Here is a 24,228-nt window from a genome sequence, read left to right as displayed (position 1 = left end):
GGTAAGAAAGTCTTAGGCCTTTGGGAGCTTCATAGTCATTGTGACCTACACCTTAAACAGTTCATCACTGTAACCGCCCATACAACTTCCTTGGAATTCCTTTCATACTGAGATATTTTGTGTGTGTAAAAAAAAAAAAAAAAAGTTTGGGAGGCAGGGGATATACTTATGAACCCTGGAGAAATTTCACAAGTATTTCCCACCATTCCTAACACCACTTCACCTATACTAGCATTAGCAACATTGGAAATCCCAAAATAGATGGGTTGCTAGCCATCACCAAGGTTTTCAAAAAAGTAGCACAAACTTCTGAGCAAAGCTAGTCAACCAACAGACCACTGGCAGCTGCTAACAGGTTTACTGGGATTCCCTACATTCCAACCATTTTGGGGGCTGAACTAAGTCATAGCAATAGTGGGACACTTAGAAAATGGTTTTAGTGTAGACGGGTCCAAAGTTGATTACCACTTTTTCTATACTCTCTGTCAAGCTTACTTTTAATATACATGCTTTATACTGCTAAGCTTGATGTTCAAGTCCACTTTAATAGATTTTTTTTAAATCTTCTCTTGATTTCTCTAGTGTTCCTTTATTTCAATACTTAGATTGTAAAACATTTTTCAAGCATAAGACTTTAAGATACGATAAAAGTGAAATCAGTCTGAAAGGAAATATTCATTAAACAACAGATGCAAGTGAGTTAACAATATTCTTCTATACATTTTATTAAAATATTAGTTATGTGGAATTTCAAAATTACACAAGCTGAGCAGCTGAAAGCATTTTAAGGTGTGTCCAATTTGGACGTTTTGGTTTTTGCACCAACTTAATTTACAAGTTACAATTGACTTCCAGATGGATTAAAAACATAACCTGCATTCAAATCCTCATGGCCTGTAAAATAAAAAATAGCTCATTAAGATGACTGACTTGAGTTGTATCTTGTAATCATGTACACTATTAGGCAATCCCAGTCATTGAATTATTAATGGAGGCAGCAATCCTCTACCAGGAAAGTGACACTTCGTTTGATGCCACTTATTACTAACCATAACAGCTGTTGTCAGAGCTGTTATTAAATAAAGTGAGACATTCCATACAGGGTTGGTGGATATAGGTAAACAACAATTTCCTCTGATTCCAGTAAGGGTTTTCTTCAGGATGCATTTTCATACAAAACGACAATTCATGTAGTCAGCATTTCATTCCATTGTGATTATTTTGTTGCCCAGGTGCTTCTAATTTCACCAGGTTGCACTGATCTGGCCAAAGCCTTATCTACAGTAGATAATCGTACCATTTAAACTTGAAACAGAGGGTTGGCACTGGGAGCAAGCTGAAAGGTTTCAGGCTTTCCACACCAATCAGCATCACCCTGCTTTAGGTGTACATGTTTTCTGGGTGCATGGCTCAAACCTCATATGTTTCAGCATCACGCTCCATCAGGTCTCCACAATTCACTTTGCTTGAACTACCAGCAAAGCACAAAACAAAGCAGATCAACAATACCACACAGCAAGGGGGACTGAGGAGGAGAAAGGAGTGATCCCTTACTAGTTAAATAAGATTTCCTCACTTACATGTCAGTACTGCAATAAACTCCATGTGTGTAAGCCCCTGAACACATACACACACATACACACACACACAAAAGTCCTCTGAAATCAGTGAGGTTCCATGTCAGCACATGCAGAATCAGGATCAAATGTTCAAGAGGCAGGAAGTGGGCACTACTACGTAATGTCCCTTGGCGCTTTTTTTTTTTTTTTTTTTTTTAAAACAAGTCCATGAAGTCTCTAAAGTACAGGCTGTAGTGCTTAGAGTATTTTAAATATTGATTTTTTTTCTAGTATTAAAAACTTACATCTTGGTTATGTTTAGTGGTTATGTCCAGTTTTTCTTTTTTGGCTTGATGAAGTTTCCTTCTCAGATCTTCAGTAACATCCAGCTCTGACTGACTACTATTTTGCAGTAGCCTCATCTCACTCTGGATATAGTGTAGGCTGCAAAACAGAAGTATATTTTAACTATCATTGCTTCCCTGATTATATCAATCTTCATTGTTACTGATTCGATTAAATGTTAGGACACTGCAAAGACATAAACCCTACCATTTAAAAAGATGTCTAGCAGATCTCCATTATTTTGTCTCCCTGAGATTCAAACTTATTTTTTTGTTTACCATACAATACTATATCACCAACTACAAAATGTTGGTTACATCATACTACACCACACATTTGCAACCATCATTCCCTTCTGTGGTTCTTCCTTTTAAGGGCGGGGAGGGGTATTTTGCATACTTGCATTCCCACAAAAAAGATACAGGTTTAAGGTGCAATCTTGGTACATTGTGAATACTCAACTCCCTGTTACTTCTGTGGAAATGAAGATCATTAAGCACAGAGCAGGATCAAGAGCTTAGTGACTAAGGCTTTATCTACACACTGTACCAATTTAACTAAAATCAGTTTAGAAATGGATTTTAACTAAACTGGTTTAGAAACTCATTCCATTAAATCTGTACAATTTCCTCATGTGGCAATCTAGACACTGATTTTAACTTTTAAATCAGTTTAAAACTGACAGTTAAATAGGTATGGCTTTTGTATATACACACTGTCTTGTCTATAGTTAACTGCTCCCACAAAAAAGATAAAATAACCAAGACAAATAAAATACACTTTAAATGGAAATAAGGCCATAGCACATATGAAAAAAAATTGTTTCCCCCAAAGTGACTTTAGGGTTGCCAGGTGTCCGATTTTTTACCGGAACACCCAATCGAAAAGGGACCCTGGTTCCTCCAGTTGCCACCGCGGACCAAACTGTTAAAAGTCTAGTCAGCAGCGCAACAGAGGCCCAGGGATAAGGCAGCCTCCCTGCCTTCCCTAGTTCCACATGGCTCCTGAAAGTGGCAGCCAGGTCCTTGCAGCCCCTAGGTGCATAGGTGGCCAGGGAGGCGCTGCGCGCTGCCCCTGCCCTGAGTGCCAGCTCCGCAGCTCCCATTGGCCACGAACTGCAACCAATGGGAGCTGTGGGGGCAGCACCTGCAGGCGTGAGGGCAGCAGGCGGCACCTCCCTGGCTGCCCATGTACCTAGGAGCCGCAAGGACCTGGTAGCCGCTTCTGGGACCCAGCACCCCCACCCCCTGCCCCAGCCCAGAGTCTCGTCCTGCACCTAAACTCCCTGCTGGAGCCCAGACCCCCCCCAACCCCAGCCCTGAGTCCCCTTTTGTACTCCAAACCCCTCATCCCCGGCCCAACCCGAGCCCACACCCCTAGCTGAAACCCTCACCCGCCCCCACATCCCAACCCCCTGCCCCAACCCAGAACCCCCTCCTGCACCCCAAACTCCTCAGCCCCACCCCAAAGCCCACACCCCCAGCAAGAGCCCACCCCCTCCCACCCTCCGTCTCAGCCTGGAGCCATCTCCCACACCCTGAACCCCTCATTTCTGGCCCCTCCTAACCCCTCTGGCAGGTTATCTAAAGTGCTTATATACGAATGCACAAAGCCTTGGAAACAAGTAGGGAGAACTGGAGGTCCTGGTGATGTCAAGGAATTATGACGTGATTGGAATAACAGAGACTTGGTGGGATAACTCACATGACTGGAGTACTGTCATGGATGGTTATAAACTGTTCAGGAAGGAGAGGCAGGGCAGAAAAGGTGGGGGAGTAGCACTGTATGTAAGGGAGCAGTATGACTGCTCAGAGCTCCGGTACGAAACTGCAGAAAAACCTGAGTGTCTCTGGATTAAGTTTAGAAGTGTGAGCAACAAGACTGATGTAGTGGTGGGAGTCTGCTATAGACCACCGGACCAGGGGGATGAGGTGGATGAGGCTTTCTTCCGGCAGCTCGCAGAAGCTACTAAATCGCATGCCCTGGTTCTCATGGGTGACTTTAATTTTCCTGATATCTGCTGGGAGAGCAATACAGCAGTGCATAGACAATCCAGGAAGTTTTGGGAAGGCATAGGGGACAATTTCCTGGTGCAAGTGCTAGAGGAGCCAACTGGGGGGAGCTTTTCTTGACCTGCTGCTCACAAACTGGGAAGAATTAGTGGGGGAAACAAAAGTGGATGGGAATCTGGGAGGCAGTGACCGTGAGTTGGTTGAGTTCAGGATCCTGACACAGGGAAGAAAGGTAAGCAGCAGGATACGGACCCTGGACTTCAGGAAAGCAGACTTCGACTCCCTCAGGGAACGGATGGGTAGGATCCCCTGGGGGACTAACATGAAGGGGAAAGGAGTCCAGGAGAGCTGGCTGTATTTCAAGGAATCCCTGTTGAGGTTACAGGGACAAACCATCCCGATGTGTCGAAAGAATAGTAAATATGGCAGGCGACCAGCTTGGCTTAACGGTGAAATCCTAGCAGATCTTAAGCATAAAAAAGAAGCTTACAAGAAGTGGAAGGTTGGACATATGACCAGGGAAGAGTATAAAAATATTGCTCGGGCATGTAGGAATGAAATTAGGAGGGCCAAATCGCACCTGGAGCTGCAGCTAGCGAGAGATGTCAAGAGTAACAAGAAGGGTTTCTTCAGGTATGCTGGCAACAAGAAGAAAGCCAAGGAAAGTGTGGGCCCCTTAATGAATGAGGGAGGCAACCTAGTGACAGAGGATGTGGAAAAAGCTAATGTACTCAATGCTTTTTTTGCCTCTGTCTTCAAAAACAAGGTCAGCTCCCAGACTGCTGTGCTGGGCATCACAACATGGGGAGTAGATGGCCAGCCCTCTGTGGAGAAAGAGGTGGTTAGGGACTATTTAGAAAAGCTGGACGTGCACAAGTCCATGGGGCCGGAACTGGCGGCTAAAGGAACTGGCGGCTGTGATTGCAGAGCCATTGGCCATGATCTTTGAAAACTCGTGGCGAACGGGGGAAGTCCCGGATGACTGGAAAAAGGCTAATGTAGTGCTAATCTTTAAAAAAGGGAAGAAGGAAGATCCTGGGAACTACAGGCCAGTCAGCCTCACTTCAGTCCCCGGAAAAATCATGGAGCAGGTCCGCAAAGAATCAATCCTGAAGCACTTACATGAGAGGAAAGTGATCAGGAACAGTCCGCATGGATTCACCAAGGGAAGGCCATGCCTGACTAATCTAATCGCCTTCTATGATGAGATTACTGGTTCTGTGGATGAAGGGAAAGCAGTGGATGTATTGTTTCTTGACTTTAGCAAAGCTTTTGACACGGTCTCCCACAGTATTCTTGTCAGCAAGTTAAAGAAGTATGGGCTGGATGAATGCACTATAAGGTGGGTAGAAAGTTGGCTAGATTGTCGGGCTCAATGGGTAGTGATCAACGGCTCCATGTCTAGTTGGCAGCCGGTGTCAAGTGGAGTGCCCCAGGGGTCGGTCCTGGGGCCGGTTTTGTTCAATATCTTCATAAATGATCTGGAGGATGGTGTGGATTGCACTCTCAGCAAATTTGCGGATGATACTCAACTGGGAGGAGTGGTAGATACGCTGGAGGGCAGGGATAGGATACAGAGGGACCTAGACAAATTGGAGGACTGCGCCAAAAGAAATCTGATGAGGTTCAATAAGGATAAGTGCAGGGTCCTGCACTTAGGACGGAAGAACCCAATGCACAGCTACAGACGAGGGACTGAATGGCTAGGCAGCAGTTCTGCGGAAAAAGACCTAGGGGTGACAGTGGACGAGAAGCTGGATGAGTCAGCAGTGTGCCCTTGTTGCCAAGAAGGCCAATGGCATTTTGGGATGTATAAGTAGGGGCATAGCGAGCAGATCGAGGGACGTGATCGTCCCCCTCTATTAGACATTGGTGAGGCCTCATCTGGAGTACTGTGTCCAGTTTTGGGCCCTACACTACAAGAAGGATATGGATAAATTGGAGAGAGTCCAGCGAAGGGCAACAAAAATGATTAGGGGTCTGGAACACATGACTTATGAGGAGAGGCTGAGGGAACTGGGATTGTTTAGTCTGCAGAAGAGAAGAATGAGGGGGGATTTGATAGCTGCTTTCAACTACCTGAGCGGTAGTTCCAGAGAGGATGGTTCTAGACTATTCTCAGTGGTGGAAGAGGACAGGACAAGGAGTAATGGTCTCAAGTTGCAGTGGGGGAGGTTTAGGTTGGATAGTAGGAAAAACTTTTTCACTAGGAGGGTGGTGAAACACTGGAATGCGTTACCTAGGGAGGTGGTGGAATCTCCTTCCTTAGAAGTTTTTAAGGTCAGGCTTCACAAAGCCTTGGCTGGGATGATTTAATTGGGGATTGGTCCTGCTTTTGAGCAGGGGGTTGGACTAGATGACCTCCTGAGGTCCCTTCCAACCCTGATATTCTATGATTCTATGATTCTCCTGGAGCCCGCACTCCCAGCCCAGAGCCCATACCTCCCCCACACACCGACACCCTGCCCCAGTCTGGAGCCCTCTCCCGCACCCCTAACCCCTCATCCACAGCCCCACCCCAGAGCCTGCACCCCCAGCCGGAGCCCTCACCCCCCTCCTGCACCCCAACCCCAGCCCTGTGAAATTGAGTGAGGGTGGGGAAAAGTAAGTGATGGCGGGGGGATGGAGTGAGCAGGGATGGGGCCTTGGAGAAGGGGCGGTGAAGGGGTGTTCGACTTTGTACGATTAGGAAGTTGGCAACCCTAAGTAACCTACAAAAGTTTGCATGATTTTCCATACAAGTAGCAACACTGATGTTTTGTATATTTTGGCCTAAACGAAGTATTAGAAGTATCACCAAAAACTGCTGTAGTTTTAAATATAAAAATAAACATTATCCTGTTTACCAAACACTACTACAGTTTCCAAGGAATGAGAACCAGAAAGAGATATTTACTGATCTAATGTATGTTTTTCATGTTCTCAGATTGGACAACAAACCAGCATAATAGGTAAACACTAAGTTTGTTTTTTAAAACGTTGTCAACTTTAGTTGTTTCAAGGTGTTACTAGTAATTTAGGCAAAAATCTATTACTTTAAGCAACTCATTGTCTCGATGGTGTCCCATATATATTTTAAGATCTATATTTATACTGTGCTACTTTCATATCACAGTGTCCATTGATTTCATATGAAAGCAGGCCAATTGTTTGTGTCACAGATAATTATTCCTCAGGGTGAAATGTACTTAATGAACATTTGCAAAACTGCACCTGGATTCAGTGCAGCAGAATCACAACAGCTATATAGTGTTACTATGAGAGCTATACCCAAAGGAATCAACAGAGAGGAGGAGTAAAAATTAGTTAAGAGGCAAAAGCACAGTGACAAGAAATTCATAATATAGCTAAAAATGAAATAACTTATTCTCTATCCTTTTTTTAATGATTTAATTATAAAAGATGGAGAATATCTTATTGCCCTTATATAAATGCATGGTACGCCCACATCTTGAATACTGCGTACAGATGTGGTCCTTATCTCAAAAAAGATGTACTGGCATTAGAAAAGGTTCAGAAAAGGACAACTAAAGGGGTTTGGAACCGGTCCCATATAAGGAGAGATGAAAAGGCTAGGACTTTTCAGCTTGGAAAAGAGAAAACTAAGGGGGGATATGATAGAGGTATATAAAATCATGAGTGGTGTGGAGAAAGTGAATAAGGAAAAGTTATTTACTTGTTCCCATAATATAAGAACTAGGGGCCACCAAATGAAATGAATGCGTAGCAGGTTAAAAACAAATAAAAGAAAATTCTTCTTCACTCAGTGCACAGTCAACCTGTGGAACTCCTTGCCTGAGGAGGTTGTGAAGGCTAGGACTATAACAGGGTTTAAAAGAGAACTGGATAAATTCATGGAGGTTAAGTCCATTAATGGCTATTAGCCAGGATGGGTAAGGAATGGTGTCCCTAGCCTCTGTTTGTCAGAGGGTGGAGATGGATGGCAGAAGAGAGATCACTAGATCATTACCTGTTAGGTTCACTCCCTCTGGGGCACCTGGCATTGGCCACTGTTGGTAGACAGGATACTGGGCTAGATGGACCTTTGGTCTGACCCAGTATGGCCATTCTTATGTTAACTTAAAATATAATGTATTATACACAAGTATCTCACATTTCACAGCCATTACAACAAGAAGCTAGAAGTGTGGAGGAAAATCAAATAGAGGTAAGGAGGGTACGAAGGGCTAGAATTAGTAAGAGCTACAGGGAGGAACGCTACAAAACCTTGATGGTTGTAGGCAGCATAGAAAAGTTGGGCTTTTGAGGTTTCTAAAATGGATGGGAAAAATCAGAGATGGTAGAGAGGCAGACCATCTCTGGGGCAGCAGCACAAGGGATCAGCTTCCAACTCAGAAAAAGAGGGAGTGTTGGACTGGGAGGAGACCAGAAAATGGAGGAAGATAGAAAAGTATGGTATAAGGGGCAACAAGTTAGCTAAGAGCATGGCTCTAAGAGCTCTGAAGATGAGGAGAATGATTTTGTAGAAAATACTGACATGGATGTGACTCCAGCAGAAATCTTACAGAAAGGGTGTCAAAAGCTGGCTGGCCCTTTAAGGCAAGTCTGGTTCAGACTCACCTGTGATGGATCACCTTCCCCTCCCAAATCTCCTCCCTAGCTGATCCTGATGTGAAGGGGACCAGATGGTCTTGTTTAATTATTAGACCCAGCTGGGTTTGGATCATGGGATTTCTACAAAGGGCTGCAAGACTACTGGTGGGAAAGATAGGCCCTAGAGAAGGATAACTCTCAGGTAGAGAGCTTGGAGGAGAAATGCTGGCTCCTGGAAGAAGGGAGACACCCCCGATGGAAAAAGCCTTATGAGTTAGAGTTCTGTAGGAGAGCAGGAAAGAAATGAGAGCTGAACCAGAGGGCAGAAGGCCCTTTTTATGTTGCATTTGAGACTACTCTCTAAGTTTATAACTAGCACCTTGCTGGGAGGTGCCAAGAGAGAGAGAACTGTTGGGAGAGTTTCCCTGGGAAAGGGGAACGTGAGGCACGCTCAATAGTGCAACAAGGGTATGCTGTAGAGGCTCACTCTACCACGAGGGGTCAGTGGAATCATTGGTGTGTGTGTACGAAGAGTCATTAATTGTATTACAACAGGGCTAGAGGCCCCAGTCTGTGTCAGGGAATCATTCATTCCTGCCCCCGAAGACTTTATAATCCAGTGGCAAGATGCCACAGGTGGGTATAGAATCCAAATGAAGCATTGAGACACGGCTGTTAGTAGCAGGAACGTCAGGCTGCATTATTAGCCATGTATACTGTTTCAAAGTGAAGTAATCATTGCACATACAGGACGTGAAGCACCCTGTACTTCTGAAGAGATGTCTACACTGCGCCCTCATGGCAGCAGCAACATGTAGGGTATGTGTCTCACAGACTTTCCCTGGTGCTGCAGTCTTTCTCTGCAGCAGGGAAAGGCTAAGATAGCAGTGTAGACAGAGGAGGCCCTGCTTGGGTGTGCAGAGAGCAGCGTAGGGTACATAGCCTAAGTTTCTGGAGTGTCTTTACTCACTTAAGCAGTGCCTTGCTCTCTATACTGCTACTTCTCTATACCCATGTTAGGGGGCCATGTAGTGTATATACACTACATACTGGTGTGAGGAGTGTAAAGTGCCCTGAGATGATGAAGAGTGGAGGGGAATGAGTAGCCAAGACATTTGTAAGGGGAAGAAGAAAAGTAGTGAAGCTATTCCTCTCTCACCTTCAAAGGAAGGGAGCTCTCCTGGCAAGAATGGAGAGAGAGAAAAATTAACTGAATTCACATTTACAGTGTGGCTCTCTGCTCGCTCTAATGGCTAGTCCATGAATAGATGTTGAACGGGCTACAGCCTTTGAGTTTAAGAAACTTGCTTTAGCCTAAGCCGTCAAAGTTCCTGCTTTTAGATCCAGAGGTTACATGAAGTTCTGATAACATGGTAGCCACATAATCAGAACCCCAAGGTGTCTATGTAGAATAGAAAAGTTTTCCTGTATTATATATTTAAGTTTATGTTTTCATAGTATAGCCCAGATCAAATGGAGCAAACCAGTTTATACCAGTTTGGGATTTGGGACGCTGCCTGTCAAGGCTTCTACATTTTTATGACATTATTAATGTTTCAGTTTTTAGTTTTAGTTTTCTACCGGGGAGGTACTGTAGAGCTGCCTACAGGGAGAGCACGCTAAAAAAAGTAAATTAAAAAAACTCAGTATTATTTTACAACTTTGAAGTCATCAAAAAGGCTTATGCCATCAGCTTTTGGGAAAACCATTTTCCCCCAAACCTCCCACCAGCCAGCAGCAGATGAAGAAGAGGTTGTCTAGAACAGTCAACATATCTACACTGCCAGGCTCGGATTCAGCAAAAGACTTAATTACATGGTTACGTGTCTTGATGAATTGGGGCCTAAACACACAAAGAGAAAAAACAAAAACAAAAAAATCCCCCAGAGTCAGACCAGTGTGGCAAGATTGTATATTTCATGTTTGGACATTATAGCTATGGAATAAAGTTTTGAAAGTACTATAAAAACGAAAACAGCAGCATAAAGCAAATATACTGATTTTTTATTTACGGTATTTGCTACGTTGCCTCTGAAATGACCATCCAACAATGAGCTCTTCCATAGTGAAATTTAGGTTGATTGCCATGAAAATCAAAACATTAGCAAAAATATTAATAGCTTTTGCCCCTTCAGAATGGCTTTAGGCTGAGCTGCCTTCACTTCAAAGCAGAGGGTTTCAGCAAAACAACTAAGGCATTAGAATAGCAACTTCTAATATTATAAAATGAATTAAAATTAATGTAATTTAAATTAGACATTTTAGATTGCGTACTTATACTCAAAGTGTAATAAAGAAGTCAAACAACCTATTAACACTAAAATGGATTTTTTTAAAATAGAGTAACAGGAGAAGTTGTGTAGATACAGAAGAGCATATGCCTCAGATATGCAATAAATCACAAGAACAATGGCAGAGTTCCAACACACAAGACTTGCTGATATTTTACACATTCCATGCACCGTGTGGTAGCTATTGTATATACATACATATATATGATGAACAGAGGATTCTAACTAAAGCAATGACAATGATAACTAGAGGAGACAATTAAAGCAAATGTAAGTGGTAAGGCTGAACGAATACACACATGCACACAAATGGATTTTTATAAGAACAAAGAAGCTCTTTGTTTCTATCATCATAAAAGTAATTGTGAGATGATTGTATAGCCTTGTTCAAAGTGTTCTTGCATTATTTAATATTCCTGATGGATAATCATATTTAGAAAATATGCTTTTACCAAAATCATATACAAAATGCCATCCTTCACAACTTCTCTAAAATTCTTTAAGAAAAACAAGAGCAAATGAAATAGCTATTGAATACTATGTTGCAGGGTAATGAAAATTTAACATGGGCAACTCAGCAAATCAATAAGTTGACTTTAAAGTTCAGTTGTGTACAGCAATCATATTAGTTACAATATTGTAAAAGTTGTCTTAGGGGTTTTTCTTCACACCTGACAAAAAGTAGTGTAATTATATCTGTGTTGCAACTAAGAGACTGATTTTTCTTCCACTTGTTAATTAGCTATGGGATTTTTCTAAACTCTTATAGCCAAAGGGGGATTCTGCATATCTATCCTAAAAGATCATGTTTCAAGGAAAAAGGGTCTATCACAGAACTCTGCTACTACTGCCAAAGCAGTTAGGAGTCCAGTTGTATGATGATTTAAATGGCAACAATATTACTTCGGACCAATATTATTAGAATGAATCAAGGTTCTCGCTAATGGTGCTATTGTTTCAAGACATTGTATACTCAACAAAACAAAAACATTGATGTGAATGATAAGGGCCATATCCATGACCATAAGTCTGCAAATGTATCCTTCCTCTCTCCCTTCCATGGTGTGCATTAAAAAAATGTGATTATGCATACCACCTGTTCTAATAAACCAACTGGAAATACTTGAGAAACCACTAAACTATTTGGTTTCCAGAGGCTAATCTACATAATTTACTTAACTATAAACTAAAGGCAGAAATTTTCAGAGGTGGTGCTCGTTACTTCTGAAAATTCGGTCCAAAGTCTGTCTAGGTACAAACAACAAAATGACAGATATACCCTACCCTAATTTTTCAACACAAAGGGCTTTTATGCCAACAATTTGATTCTCTCCCCTGCATAACAGTCCACAGCAAGGACGCTGACAGAATTTCTTGTCTGAATTTGAGGACCATCAGTCCCAGGGGACATGCCTCAAGGTTTTAAGAAAGACAGTCAAAGTTTCAGTTTAATACACAATCTCCCTGACAGATTCTTCCCAGTCCCCAAGTATCTAGGACGAGTCTTACAACAGAACAAGTTATAGAAAGTGTAACCAAATGCCATCTTGTCTGGCAAAGGAAAGACTTCTGTAACTCAGTGCAAAATGCTCCTAACTGTATTTGATTACCCCTTCTGTCTTATTGCCTTTTTTCTTTTTAAATACCTTCTGTGCTTTCCAAGGATTTCTTGCACTTAATTGGAGATATCATTCATGCCCTCTGGCCTAGCTGTTGTCAAACAAGTTGTATCAGATTAACACAAATTATATGTATTGATTAAGTTTTGTTTTCTTAGAATGACCTACTGTCAAACCTCCAAAACAATGAAAAATTCTCACAAAAAGACAATATAAGTTACTGGATTTTAAAATAAGGAACGGAAGCTCACCGTTTGATTTCAGGAATCGTGTAACTGATTGGAGGGGTAGAATTCATGATGACGAATCTCCAACTTTTTAATCTATAGTGTCTGGATAAAGAACATAATCTTCAATTATATTCTTTTACAGAAACTGAGACACTTCAAAGATTACTCTTCTCTTTTCATCATATGGATACATTAAAACCTATAACAACATAAAAAGGGCAGTTTATTTCTCATTGTAACAGAAGGAATCAATTGTATTTACTCTCAGATATTTATTAAACAAACAATGTAAGCTTTAGGCTCAGATATGTTCACACTTACTACCAGACATAGCTCCACTGAAGCCAATCGGAGACAGCAGAAAGAACTACACCTCCTAGCAAGCATTTGTAGGATCAGGCCCTTAACCCCGAAAATGCATATTTTTGAGGAGAATATTTGATTCTAAATTTACAATAGAAGGAGAGTGAAACACACAAAATTGTTTCTTTGTAGGTTGTATCCCTCCATTTCCCTGATGACGCATTCATCTGTGGGTTTTGAGTGTTTTTGTTTTTAAAGTCACAATACAGACAATAGGCCCCATGACAGAACAATTTTAAGAGTAGGTCAATATTTGGGACTTCACTGTGCAACAGTGGCCCTTAACTAGCAAGTCCTCCTGCAATTACTGGAGGATAACAGAAACCTAAAATTTTCTACCGATTATTGTGCTGAGGTCATTAATCACTATAAATTATCATGGATTATAGCATCACACATAAATTTGATTAACATGAAGACTCCTTTAGCAAAAATTGTGCATAGAAGAAATCCATGTTTATTCTCTCATATACAGTATAGCAACATTAGAAACACTTAATACATCAAGCATATTTAGAAAACAAGTATTAAAATATCATCAACCAATCTGAAAAAGCCAACACTTATTTCAGGTTGAAGAATAAATTCATTTATAGTTCTCTTGGCAAATCATTACAAGACAGCCTGAGATAAAATGGTCAGCACAGGCTAGATTCAGCAAAAAGATTAATTAACCATGAAGATTTTCTTCTACATGCCATTATAGATGGACTCCCATGCCTATGACCTAGCCTGCAAGCCATCTTTACATCTAAATGTTGCAGCCACGTGTCTGCCATAATCTATTTCCATCTAACCTAACGCAGAAGTCTTCAGCTCTAATAAAAAGAAAAGGAGTACTTGTGGCACCTTAGAGACTAACCAATTTATTTGAGCATGAGCTTTCGTGAGCTACAGCTCACTTCATCATCTGATGAAGTGAGCTGTAGCTCACGAAAGCTCATGCTCAAATAAATTGGTTAGTCTCTAAGGTGCCACAAGTACTCCTTTTCTTTTTGCGAATACAGACTAACACGGCTGTTCCTCTGAGCTCTAATAAAGTGACTGAATAGTCCACTTTTGTTATACTAGGTCTGAAGCTTTTTAAAAACTGTACATGTTTTCTTGTCTTTATTTTTAATTCAATCACATTCTGCAGTTTGTCTCCAGAAAACAGAATCTACTCCTCCCGCCCGAAAAAAAATCCTATTACCTTTATTTATTCATTCTTTATTATATTGATTAATAATAATTTAAGGCCAATCTAAAGTAACTAAGTTAAATTCATTGTAATTACTTGGGTGTAAATCTAAAGGAAATGAGAACAGAAATTGGTTTTTCCTTTATTCATTTGGCTCCAGTTGTTTTATCAAACATTTCAAGCTATATTAGTTTATTTATTTGTGATTCATTATTTTGTGCCCACAAAAATTTCTAAGCATGTACTTGCATTTAAAACTCAAAAACCCAAATAAGCCAGCCCCCCAACCTGAAGCAAATACTCAACAGCAACTATATACCACACCACAGAAAAACTAACCCAAGAACCAATCCCTGTAACAAACCTCATTGTCTACTCTGTCCCCATATCTACTCTAGTGACACCATCAGAGGATCCAACCACATCAGCCACACCATCAGGGACTCATTCACCTGCACATCTACTAATGTGATATATGCCATCATGTGCCAGCAATGCCCCTCTGTCATGTACGTTGGCCAAACTGCACAGTCTCTACGTAAAAGAATAAATGGACGCAAATCAGACATCAGGAATGGTAACATACAAAAGCCACTAGGAGAACACTTCAATCTTCCTGGACATTCTATAACAGATTTAAAATTAGCCATACTTGAACAAAAAAACTTTAGAAGCAGACTTCAAAGAGAAACTGCAGAACTAAAATTCATTTGCAAATTTAACACCATTAATTTGGGCTTGAATATGAACTGGGAGTGGCTGGCTCACTACAAAAGCAACTTTCCCACTCCTGGAATTGACACCTCCTCCTCAATTATTGAGAGTGGACCACATCCACCCTGATTGAATTGGCCCTGTCAACACGGATTCTCCACTTGTGAGGCAACTCCCTTCTCTTCATGTGTCAGTACAATAATGCCTGCATCTGTAATTTTCACTCCATGCACCTCAAGAAGTTGTTTTTTACCCACGAAACGTTATGCCCAAATAAATCTGTTAGTCTTTAAGGTGCCACCGGACTCCGTGCTTTTACTGACAAGAAGGCTCCTCCTACAGATTAAAGCCATCTTTCCATCCCACCTGAAAAAATAGCTAAATATGTAATACATGTTTTTAAAACTATAACACACTATGATATAGTTGCTAGACAGTTGTTAAAACACAAAATGTGTTACATTAGCAACTGCAGTATAGATAAGGTCATTGAGACACTTGACTCTGAACCTTGTAAAGTTGTGTTAGTGTTCAATCCTTCAAAAATATATTACCAAGCGTAATGCTAAATAACAGAAGTAGTCCCAGTGAAGTCAACAGGATTGCTTCTCATAGTAAGCAGTAGTAAGTGTTTGAGAAACTAGGCCCTTATTAAAGTGCAAACTAGCCCTTAAGACACAGCCCTGATATAAAGAGGCACATTCCCTGCAGCGTTCCCTTTATATTGCTTCAGGGAGGAAAAGGGCATATACTAAATCACCTTTTTAGACAACACCCCACATCCAGCCAACAACACTGGCCAGTGCATGGAAGATGGGTTTCCTGCCTCCATCTGCTCCTTGCAAACACAGTTCAGGGGTTTGTCGACCTAGGAATACTGCCCAGGTTGCTATCAAGTACTGTTTCTTCTCCATTCAAGATAGACATCAGGCTAATCATTTGGTCACCTTCAAGTGGGTGGTCATGACTGCTCAGTGGAATAAGTCCTCTTAAATTGCCTAGTTAGCATCTTTTACAACATCAGAGGCACAAACTGCTTCTTGGGCCCTGTATCAGGATGTTCAACCAACTCTGAAGTCAAAGCTACCATCCTGAACTACTTAGGGAACTCAGAAATAGTAGTACTAAACATGACTCCTAATCTTCCCCCTCCCACTCCAATACCTTCCACTGCATCTTTTATCTATCACTCTCTACCACCATCCTGCCTGTCATTCAGGCCTGTAACCTGGGCATCATCTTTGGTTTTGACCTCTCTCTAGGTCCTCATATTCAGGCTATGTCTAAATCTTGCAAATTATTTCTGCTCCAGTAAGATACCGACTTTTGTAAACATCTCCACAGCTCAAACTCTCATCCAAGCTCTCATCATCTCAATTACTGCAACATCCTTCACTTTGGCTTTGTCAAATACAATCTTGTTCCACTCATATCCCTTCAGAATGCTACTGCTAAGACTATTTTCCTAGCCTGTCACTTTGACCATGTCACCCTTCTCTTTCACTTCCTCCACTAGCTCCACATCTTTATCAAATCAAACATAAGATGCTTGTGTTCACTTACAAGACAGCTCATAATCAATTCCCATCCTACTTATCCTCTCTTATTTGCTCTCAAGCTGTCAACTCCTGCCTCTGATTGGCCAATGAGGCTAGCCTCCATAGCCCACTTATTATATTTTCAAACAAAGACCTTTGTGCATTGTCCCACACCGCCCAAATATGAGTTCCCCATAAACGTCCATATTATCAACCTCATTATCCACTTTCAAATTCCTCCTCGGCAAGGATGCCAACACAAAATTTTTACAACAGTTAGACTGCTGGTGTCCTGAGATGACTGCATATGATGCTGACCAATATTGTCTCATTGTTTACTTGTACTCCCCCATCTGTCTATATTCATCTGTTGTCTCTTGTCTTATAATTAGTTTGTATGCCCTTTGGGGGCAGGAACCATCTTTTTGTTCTGGGTTTGTACAGCACCTACCACTAAAGAGTCCTAGACTAAGTTCCCTCTAAGCTGCACGGACATACAGTAAGCTATCAAGGGTCACGGAGGCGGGGAGAGGCATCCCAGTCCGGAGCTGCCGCAGCTAGGGAGAGACACCCCTGCCCCATCCCAAGCCAGCCCAGCCAGAGTTGCTGTGGCAGGAGAGAGGCATCCCTCCCCTGACCAGGCCCAGCCCAGCCCAGCCGGAGCTGCTGCAGCTGGGGAAGCACTGCCCCAGCCCCCTCACCCAGCCCAGCCCCTCCCTGCCACGGCTGGGGAGAGGCACCTCTCCCCCCGACCCCGAGCTGCTGCTGCAAGAGAGGGCTGGGGGTGTCCTCTTTCCCTGCTGCAGCCGCAAGGCAGACTGCACCCCAAACCCCTCATCCCTAGCCCCACCCCAGAGCTCACACCCCCAACCAGAGCCCTCAACCTCCACACTCCAACCCTCTGCCCCAGCCCTGAGCTCCCTTCCACTCTCCAAACTCCTCAGCCCCACCCCCACCACACATCACCTCCATATTGGTGCACATAACAAAATTCATTCTGCACATGGACATAAAAAATTAGAGGGAACCCTGGTCCTAGGCCCTACACATAAATAATAATAGTACTAAATGGCTCCCAACCAGAACTGCTTTTTCTCAAGCATAGAGTCACATACCATCACCAAACAACTATTGAACTAGGGCTTAGGCAACATGCTAGTTCAAGCCAGAACCTCAGGCAGACTTAAGTTTGGTTCTAACACATTTTGTCCCATTCACATTGTCCAGATGAGGCAGTGAGAAAATGTTCCTGAACTTAGTTTGAAATGAAGTAACGAGGAAGCATAAAGTATGTTTCAGTAGAAAGCTACTAGTTTTGAATATGCAGTATTCTTTAATTTATTTAAATAACTGACTGGTTTACTACCACACAGCAAAAATAAAATAAACAAACAAATATGGTATTTAATTGATGGCAGCATGAACTGTTGGAATCTCATGGGATTCCAGTAAAAAACATGTTCACGTAGCAACAGCAACAAGAAAGTTCAATTTAATAAGTTAATATACATCTATGATTAATTTTTCTTGTGATTTACAATCTGTATACAGTACTAGGTCCCGATCCTGCAAAGACTTATGCATATACTTAACTTTTCTGAAATCAGTGAGCCTATTTGCAGTGCATAAAGTTAAGCATGTGCTCAAATCTTTGCAGGATTGCAGCCTTATAATATTGGAATAGGTGTTAATAGTATATTTAAATTACAAACGAACATCCAATCAGCAGATTGTGCCAAAACTATTGATAGACTTTTATTATTGCAAATCATAATTCGCAATGAAATCTATAAAGGAGGCTGGTTATCCTTTCACTGCAGTTATATATCTTACTGAAATATTATTTAAATTGATCTGTTAATAATCCAAAGGTAAGTGACAAAGGTAAGGAATTTTTTGATATGATGTTGACAGCATCCCTTTAAATAAAGGAAAATGACTTTAGAAATTGTTCAAAATGCCACATCATCAATATCTACGTACAACATAATAAAAATCAGAACTACCCAATTTTTTTAACCAAACATACATATAAATGAATGAAGCTCTCTTCCTACTTCTGTGTATACTTGAGCAAGAGCATATCAATGTCACACCTGTAGGTCAGCTCTGCCTTGCCATTTTCTGAGCCTCAGATAGCCTGATCAGCAAGCACTAGGATACAAAATCATACAAAATGAGAACATTAGTGCTCTACAAATATGCAGCGAACATTCTAAGAATTACCATGATTTTTTTCAGAGTAACAGCCGTGTTAGTCTGTATTCGCCAACAGAAAAGGAGTACTTGTGGCACCTTATAGACTAACCAATTTATTTGAGCATGAGCTTTCGTGAGCTACAGCTCACTTCATCAGCTGTAGCTCACGAAAGCTCATGCTCAAATAAATTGGTTAGTCTCTAAGGTGCCACAAGTACTCCTTTTCTTTTTTCATGATTTTTTTAAGGAATATTTGTTGTGTATACAAAACCCACCACAAGAAGCAGGTCCTGGTTCTACATTGATTAGAACTAGCTATTTTGTTTTCTATTGTGTATATAACATTTTAGGAAAACAAGTTCCGAAGTAATACACATCCAGCATTTTACTGATTTTGTTTATAATCCAATTACAAACTGCCTTCCCTCCAGAGAAATCTCCATTTTAGTGCTCAGTAGTCAAAGCATTAGAATCCCAAACCACAACTCCCTGAAAAGACAAGTTCACCCACACCCTTTTCTGCTTCCTTCACTGCACTATGCACCAACTTGTTGCCTCCCACCCCAGAAATAGCTGCATTTAAACAGGGCAATATGTTTACAGCTAGCAAAGCGCTCTGGAATTACTCAGGATGAGAGGTGCTGTCTACGTCTAAAATGTTACCAAATCCTACATGTTTTTGGTGAGAAAAAGAGGCTCTGGGGAGCAGGATCCCCAGCCACAAAGAAATTAAAAGGAAATTGCATGTTCATAGATAATAATGATGCTCCCCTCTGCTGCCGCATATGTCCTTGCCCCCTGCTCCATCTGGCCCCATTAATCCCTTGCACCCCCCCCCCCCATAAGCTCCCGGCCCCTCAGCCCCACCTCTCCCATCAGCCCCCTTCTCCTCCTGCCCCATCTGCCTCCCGACCCAGCTCCATCACCCAGTCCCTCCCCAGTCTCCCTCCCACCTCCGCGGGGTAGCCCTGGCCCCGAGCAGCGGCTGGCAGCACCAGGCCGGCAGGCAGTGAGAGCAGAATCTGGACTAGTGACTCCCTGGGCGTTAGGACCCAGAGGGGACCCAAAAACCCACGCCACCCCTCCCTCCGCTCACGGAGAAATTTACAACGGCCACTTCCGGTAACAACACCGCGGCGACCTGGTCCCACCTCCCTGCCCAAGAGCCGTGCTTCCGATTGGAAGGACAGAGCATTGTGACACATCACGCTCCCAATGGCCGGAAACAGAACGAACGGCCTTGGATTCGGCCCGACCGGATAGAAGTACGCATGCGCAATAAGGTATCTATTGCGGGCCTGGGGAAATAAGAGGTGGAAAGAGGGCATGCGCACTGGGTGCAGTCAGGGAGAATATAAGGGAGGGTGGCCCGGCTGGGAGGGGGTGAATTCTTCTCCCGCGCTGAGTCCTGTAATTCCCGCTCGCTTGGCGAGACGGGGCAGCAAGAGGACAAGGAGTAGATGTTTGCTGGCTTCGTGCATTAGTCTCAGCACATGGCAAAGGAGGGAGTCAAGTTGTAGGAGAAGAATGAGAGAGAGGAGGAAGGGAAAATGCTGAGCTATTGTCAAGGGAGAGAGTGAAGCCATTGGACAAAGAAAGGACACTACAGAAAAGGATATTGACATGACGCAGAAGCAGATAAGTTCAGTGGTGTTGGAATTAGGGGTGCTGAGGCACCCCCAACTGAAGTAGTAATAGCACACACCAAATACATCATCAGCACGCCCATTATGCAAAAATTTCCAGCACCCCTGGATAAGATGTCTGGAGAACACTGTTGTACTGTGCTCACATATAACTAAGGCTACAATTTAGTCAGTGAGGTCACAGAAGTCATGGAATCCATGACTTCAGTGTTCGGTGGTCGGGACTGCCAGCGGGGGCAGGGAGCTGCGGGGTCCCCCCGTTGCCAGCACCCGGAGCTCCAAGCTGCTTTGGGGACAACGTACCCTGCAGCTCCAGGATGTTGTGGGTGGTGGAGGAACCCCCAAGCCCTAAACTGCAGAACCTCCTAGCTGCTGGTGGGGGAATCCCCGAGCCCCCCTCTCGCTACTGGTGGCAGCAGGGGAATCCCCGAACCCCTGCCAGAAGAGGACCCCCCAAACCCTGGCTGCGACGGGGGAATCCCCAAGCCCTTGCTGGCAGAGGACCCCTGTGCCCCAGCCAAGGACAAGGGAAACCCCGAGCCCCCAGCTGCTGGCAGCAGCTATGGAACTCCCGAGCTCCCTTCTGCCACGGGTGATGGGGAAATCCCCGAGCCCCTGCCAGCAGAGCACCCCTGAGCTAGGGTGACCAGATGTCCCAATTTTATAGGGACAGTCCTGATATTCAGGGCTTTTTCCGATATAGGTGCCCATTACCCCCCACACTCTGTCCTGATTTTTCACACTTGCTATCTGGTCACCCTACCCTGAGCCCTGGAACCTCCAAGCCCCCAGCCACCATGGCGGGGGAATCCCCGAGCCTCCAGCCACCAGTGACAGGGGAATCCCTGAGGCCCTGCCTGGCAGAGGACGCCCAAGCCCTGAGTGTGGAAACTCCAGAGCCCCCAGCTGCTGGCTGCAGCGGGGGAATCCCCGAGCCCTAGGCCATGGCCCACAGCTCCCAGCCACTGCTGTCGCGGGTACCCCGCAGCTCCCAGCCGACATGGGAGGCGGCGGCACTCCACGGCTCCCGGCCCCGAAGAGCAGCAAGGGATCCCTGGATCTGCAGATGGCGGGGGTACCCTGCAGCCCCCAGAGGCTGCAGGTGGCTCCTAGGGGCTCCAAACTGCTTCAGGTGGTGTGGAGATCTGCAGATCCCCATTTTGTCAGGTATATGTTTAGTAAAAGTCAGGGACAGATTTCCTTTTTTGCCTGTGACCTGTCCCTGACTTTTACTAAAAATATCCGTGTCAAAATTTTAGCCTTACATATAACACACCAGCTTAACCCCATGCAGTAGCCAGTTGTGAACACAGGATACTGGGAGACACTTTATGCTCTCCTGACTTCAAAGGATAGACAGTTCCCATAGCATTCCACTCCTCAAGATATCGAGAATAGCTCCTTCAATTTAGTACACCTGTATAATTATGGCGGGGGACATTCCCCTGTAGAAAAGCCCTTTGCAGGAGCTTGCTGTGCTGGTTCAAGGAATCCTTCAGCCCAAACAGAGATTTCTTTGAGAAAGACAGAATCAAATGAAAATAAGTTTATAATGAATGCTGAATTGCAATACTAATTTTCTTTTGGGGCGTGTGCTCTTTAAAGAGTTTTTTATAGTGCACATAGGAGTTTAAAATATGATAATTGCCTTGTGGGATATATACATCTATTTGGCTCAGTATAGTATATGGAACTGTTAACTCTGGCTATATTAGAATAATGTTGTAACGTGTTTGTGTCCCTTTTTATTTTATTTACCTAAGAAAGCATAAATATGATACTCTAGACATAATAGCTGAACTCATTTTGAATGGCTTACCAACTTTAATTAACAACTAAATTGTGAGCTCCTTTACAGACAAAAACAAATTCTTTAACCCTTTCAAATGCCAAGAAATATTTGATGTTTTCACTTTTAAAATAACTCGGCTTTTGAACCCTTTTGAAGACACTTTGCCTGCAACTGAAATATGTCTAGTCAGTTTTTTAGTCAGAAATATCCACTCTGTGCTAAATTTGTACAGCTATGAACAACTACACAAGGCACAAGGTTGTAGAGAATAAGTCCTATAATTCAAGTTTCTAAGAGATGACAGATTTCAGAAGACTACTTCCAAAGACTGAGAAAGCGGTAATGTTCTCTAGAGCAGTGGTTCTCAGCCTATTTATCATTGTGGACTGCATATGCAGGTTGAGAACCACAGTGCCCCTCACGTAAACTCCCCCACAAACCCCTGTGCCCAGCACCCTCCACCCAGAGACCTGTGCACAGAGTGGGGCCAGGAGTGAAGAGCCCGGCAGGGGGCAGGGCTGCGGGTCAGCCAGGACCCTGTCCCCCAACCCCACTGCAACCCTGGACCCCACCGTGCAAAGGCCAGCCAGCAGCCTGAACCCCGAGCCTGTTGGGTGGGGCGGGGCGGTAGCCCGGACCCTGCTGCGTGGAGCTGCCAGCAGTCCGGAGCCCACCATGTGTCAGGGCAGCCCGGAGCCCGGAACCTTTAGCACACAGCTGAGCAGGACCCCAGCTGTGTGCTAATTGGGTTGCATGCGGGCTGCGAGTTGAGAACCGCTTTTCTAGGGACCCCAAAAACATGATGTCAAAACTAAGAAGTGAACTTAGTAAATCAGATATGGAAGACAAATGTAGTTATATGATTAAGTAGAAAAAAGGTTTAGCCAAGGAAATTCCCCATGAATATTGAACCCTTACATAGTGTACGACAACATAATCTTTCATATGTGATTTTGTGTTACTTCCTTTAAAAAAAATCTATGACAATAGCTTGAATTAGTGTTGGGGAGGGAGGAATAAAAAGTACCTTTATCCATGTATGGTGGGAATGACCCAAAGCACAAAAATAAAACCTAAGAATGGATATAACAGAATTGAATATTATAGGCAGGGCTGATAACTCCACCAACTATGATGGCCTGACACTTCCAATTATAAGACTCTGTTTCCAATTGCTTATAGATTTGTCACATTTTAACAATTTGGGTGTTTGCCTCTGGCTGAATTATTAATTATTATTATTATTATTATTTCAGCCAAACAGGTCAGCCATTTTGAAAGAATGGGCTATGAAAATACACTGTTTTGTCCATGTTAAAAAACTTTGGTGACATTTGTTGTTTAGGGGCCACTTCTACCCCCATGTTTGGAGAAGGGACTTGAAATTTGGCAGAGAGATAGCCTTTGCATCAGGGATGTGCCTTTTGCTGTCTCCGGGAAAATCCATCCAAATTTGGCCATATTATAAGCCTATGTATCTTGCAGTTTGCACATGCTTAGTAAAGACTTCCTAGAGTCTAAGAGCTAAAAATCCCAGAAAATGGTGTTGTATGAGAGAAGGACTTTCCTGCAGTTGTAGTTCTGGGCTGCTGTGGACCTGGCTGGATCTGGGCACCAGAACTGAGAACAGGGATCCTTTCTCTCCTGCGCTGTCAGTGCTTCCACAGCTGGGCCAAGGCAGCATGGAGGAGGAAACTGCCTGATTCAAAATTCCAGAGGAGATGAAAGTTGGAGGTAGGGGATTAGATTGGGATAAGGAATCTGGGACATGGGTGACTGGAATTGGGAGGCTTGTAGTGGGGAGAGGAAAGCTGGGACTGGGAGGGGCAAGAATTGGACTGGCTGGCCCAGCAAGGAGACTATATTAAGTTATATGTTCAAAAAGGCCAAATTAAGGTTTCACAGGCAACCTTAAATTCTGACATTTCCTAGCTTTTCAGTGCTTGATTTTGCAACCTTAATGTTCTTTTGTTTGTATGACGATCGAGGGTGTTTTCCAGGGGTGAAAGTAACTTAAAGGATTTACTGGTACACCGGAGTCCTGAGCAGGGGGCATGGCCTCAACCAGAAGAGGCGGGGCCTTTAAATACCCATGCCCTTTAAATCAAGATTTAAAGGCCGCAGGGCTCCAGCTGTGGTAGCGGCAGCTGGGAGCCCCGGGCCCTTTAAATCACTCCCAGAGCAAC

General features: G+C 43.4%; 1 protein-coding gene across 2 annotated transcripts in view; it reads right to left on the bottom strand.

Annotated features, from left to right (window-relative positions):
• CCDC171 (coiled-coil domain containing 171) overlaps positions 1-19,688 on the bottom strand; it is a 235,035-nt gene extending 215,347 nt beyond the window's left edge. For both annotated transcript variants that reach the window (XM_073345441.1, XM_073345440.1), the window contains exons 1-4: positions 19,558-19,688; positions 18,435-18,559; positions 12,632-12,809; positions 1,865-2,003 (exon numbers count right to left, since the gene is read on the bottom strand). In XM_073345441.1, coding sequence (XP_073201542.1) covers positions 1,865-2,003; positions 12,632-12,678 — 186 coding nt within the window. In that variant the 5' untranslated portion in view covers positions 12,679-12,809; positions 18,435-18,559; positions 19,558-19,688. The remainder of the gene's footprint in view (positions 1-1,864; positions 2,004-12,631; positions 12,810-18,434; positions 18,560-19,557) is intronic.
• Positions 19,689-24,228: the final 4,540 nt, after the last annotated feature.

Source organism: Lepidochelys kempii, chromosome 5 (genome assembly GCF_965140265.1).
Source record: "Lepidochelys kempii isolate rLepKem1 chromosome 5, rLepKem1.hap2, whole genome shotgun sequence".
Classification (NCBI taxonomy): domain Eukaryota; kingdom Metazoa; phylum Chordata; order Testudines; family Cheloniidae; genus Lepidochelys; species Lepidochelys kempii.
This window is presented reverse-complemented; position numbering and strand designations above follow the sequence as displayed.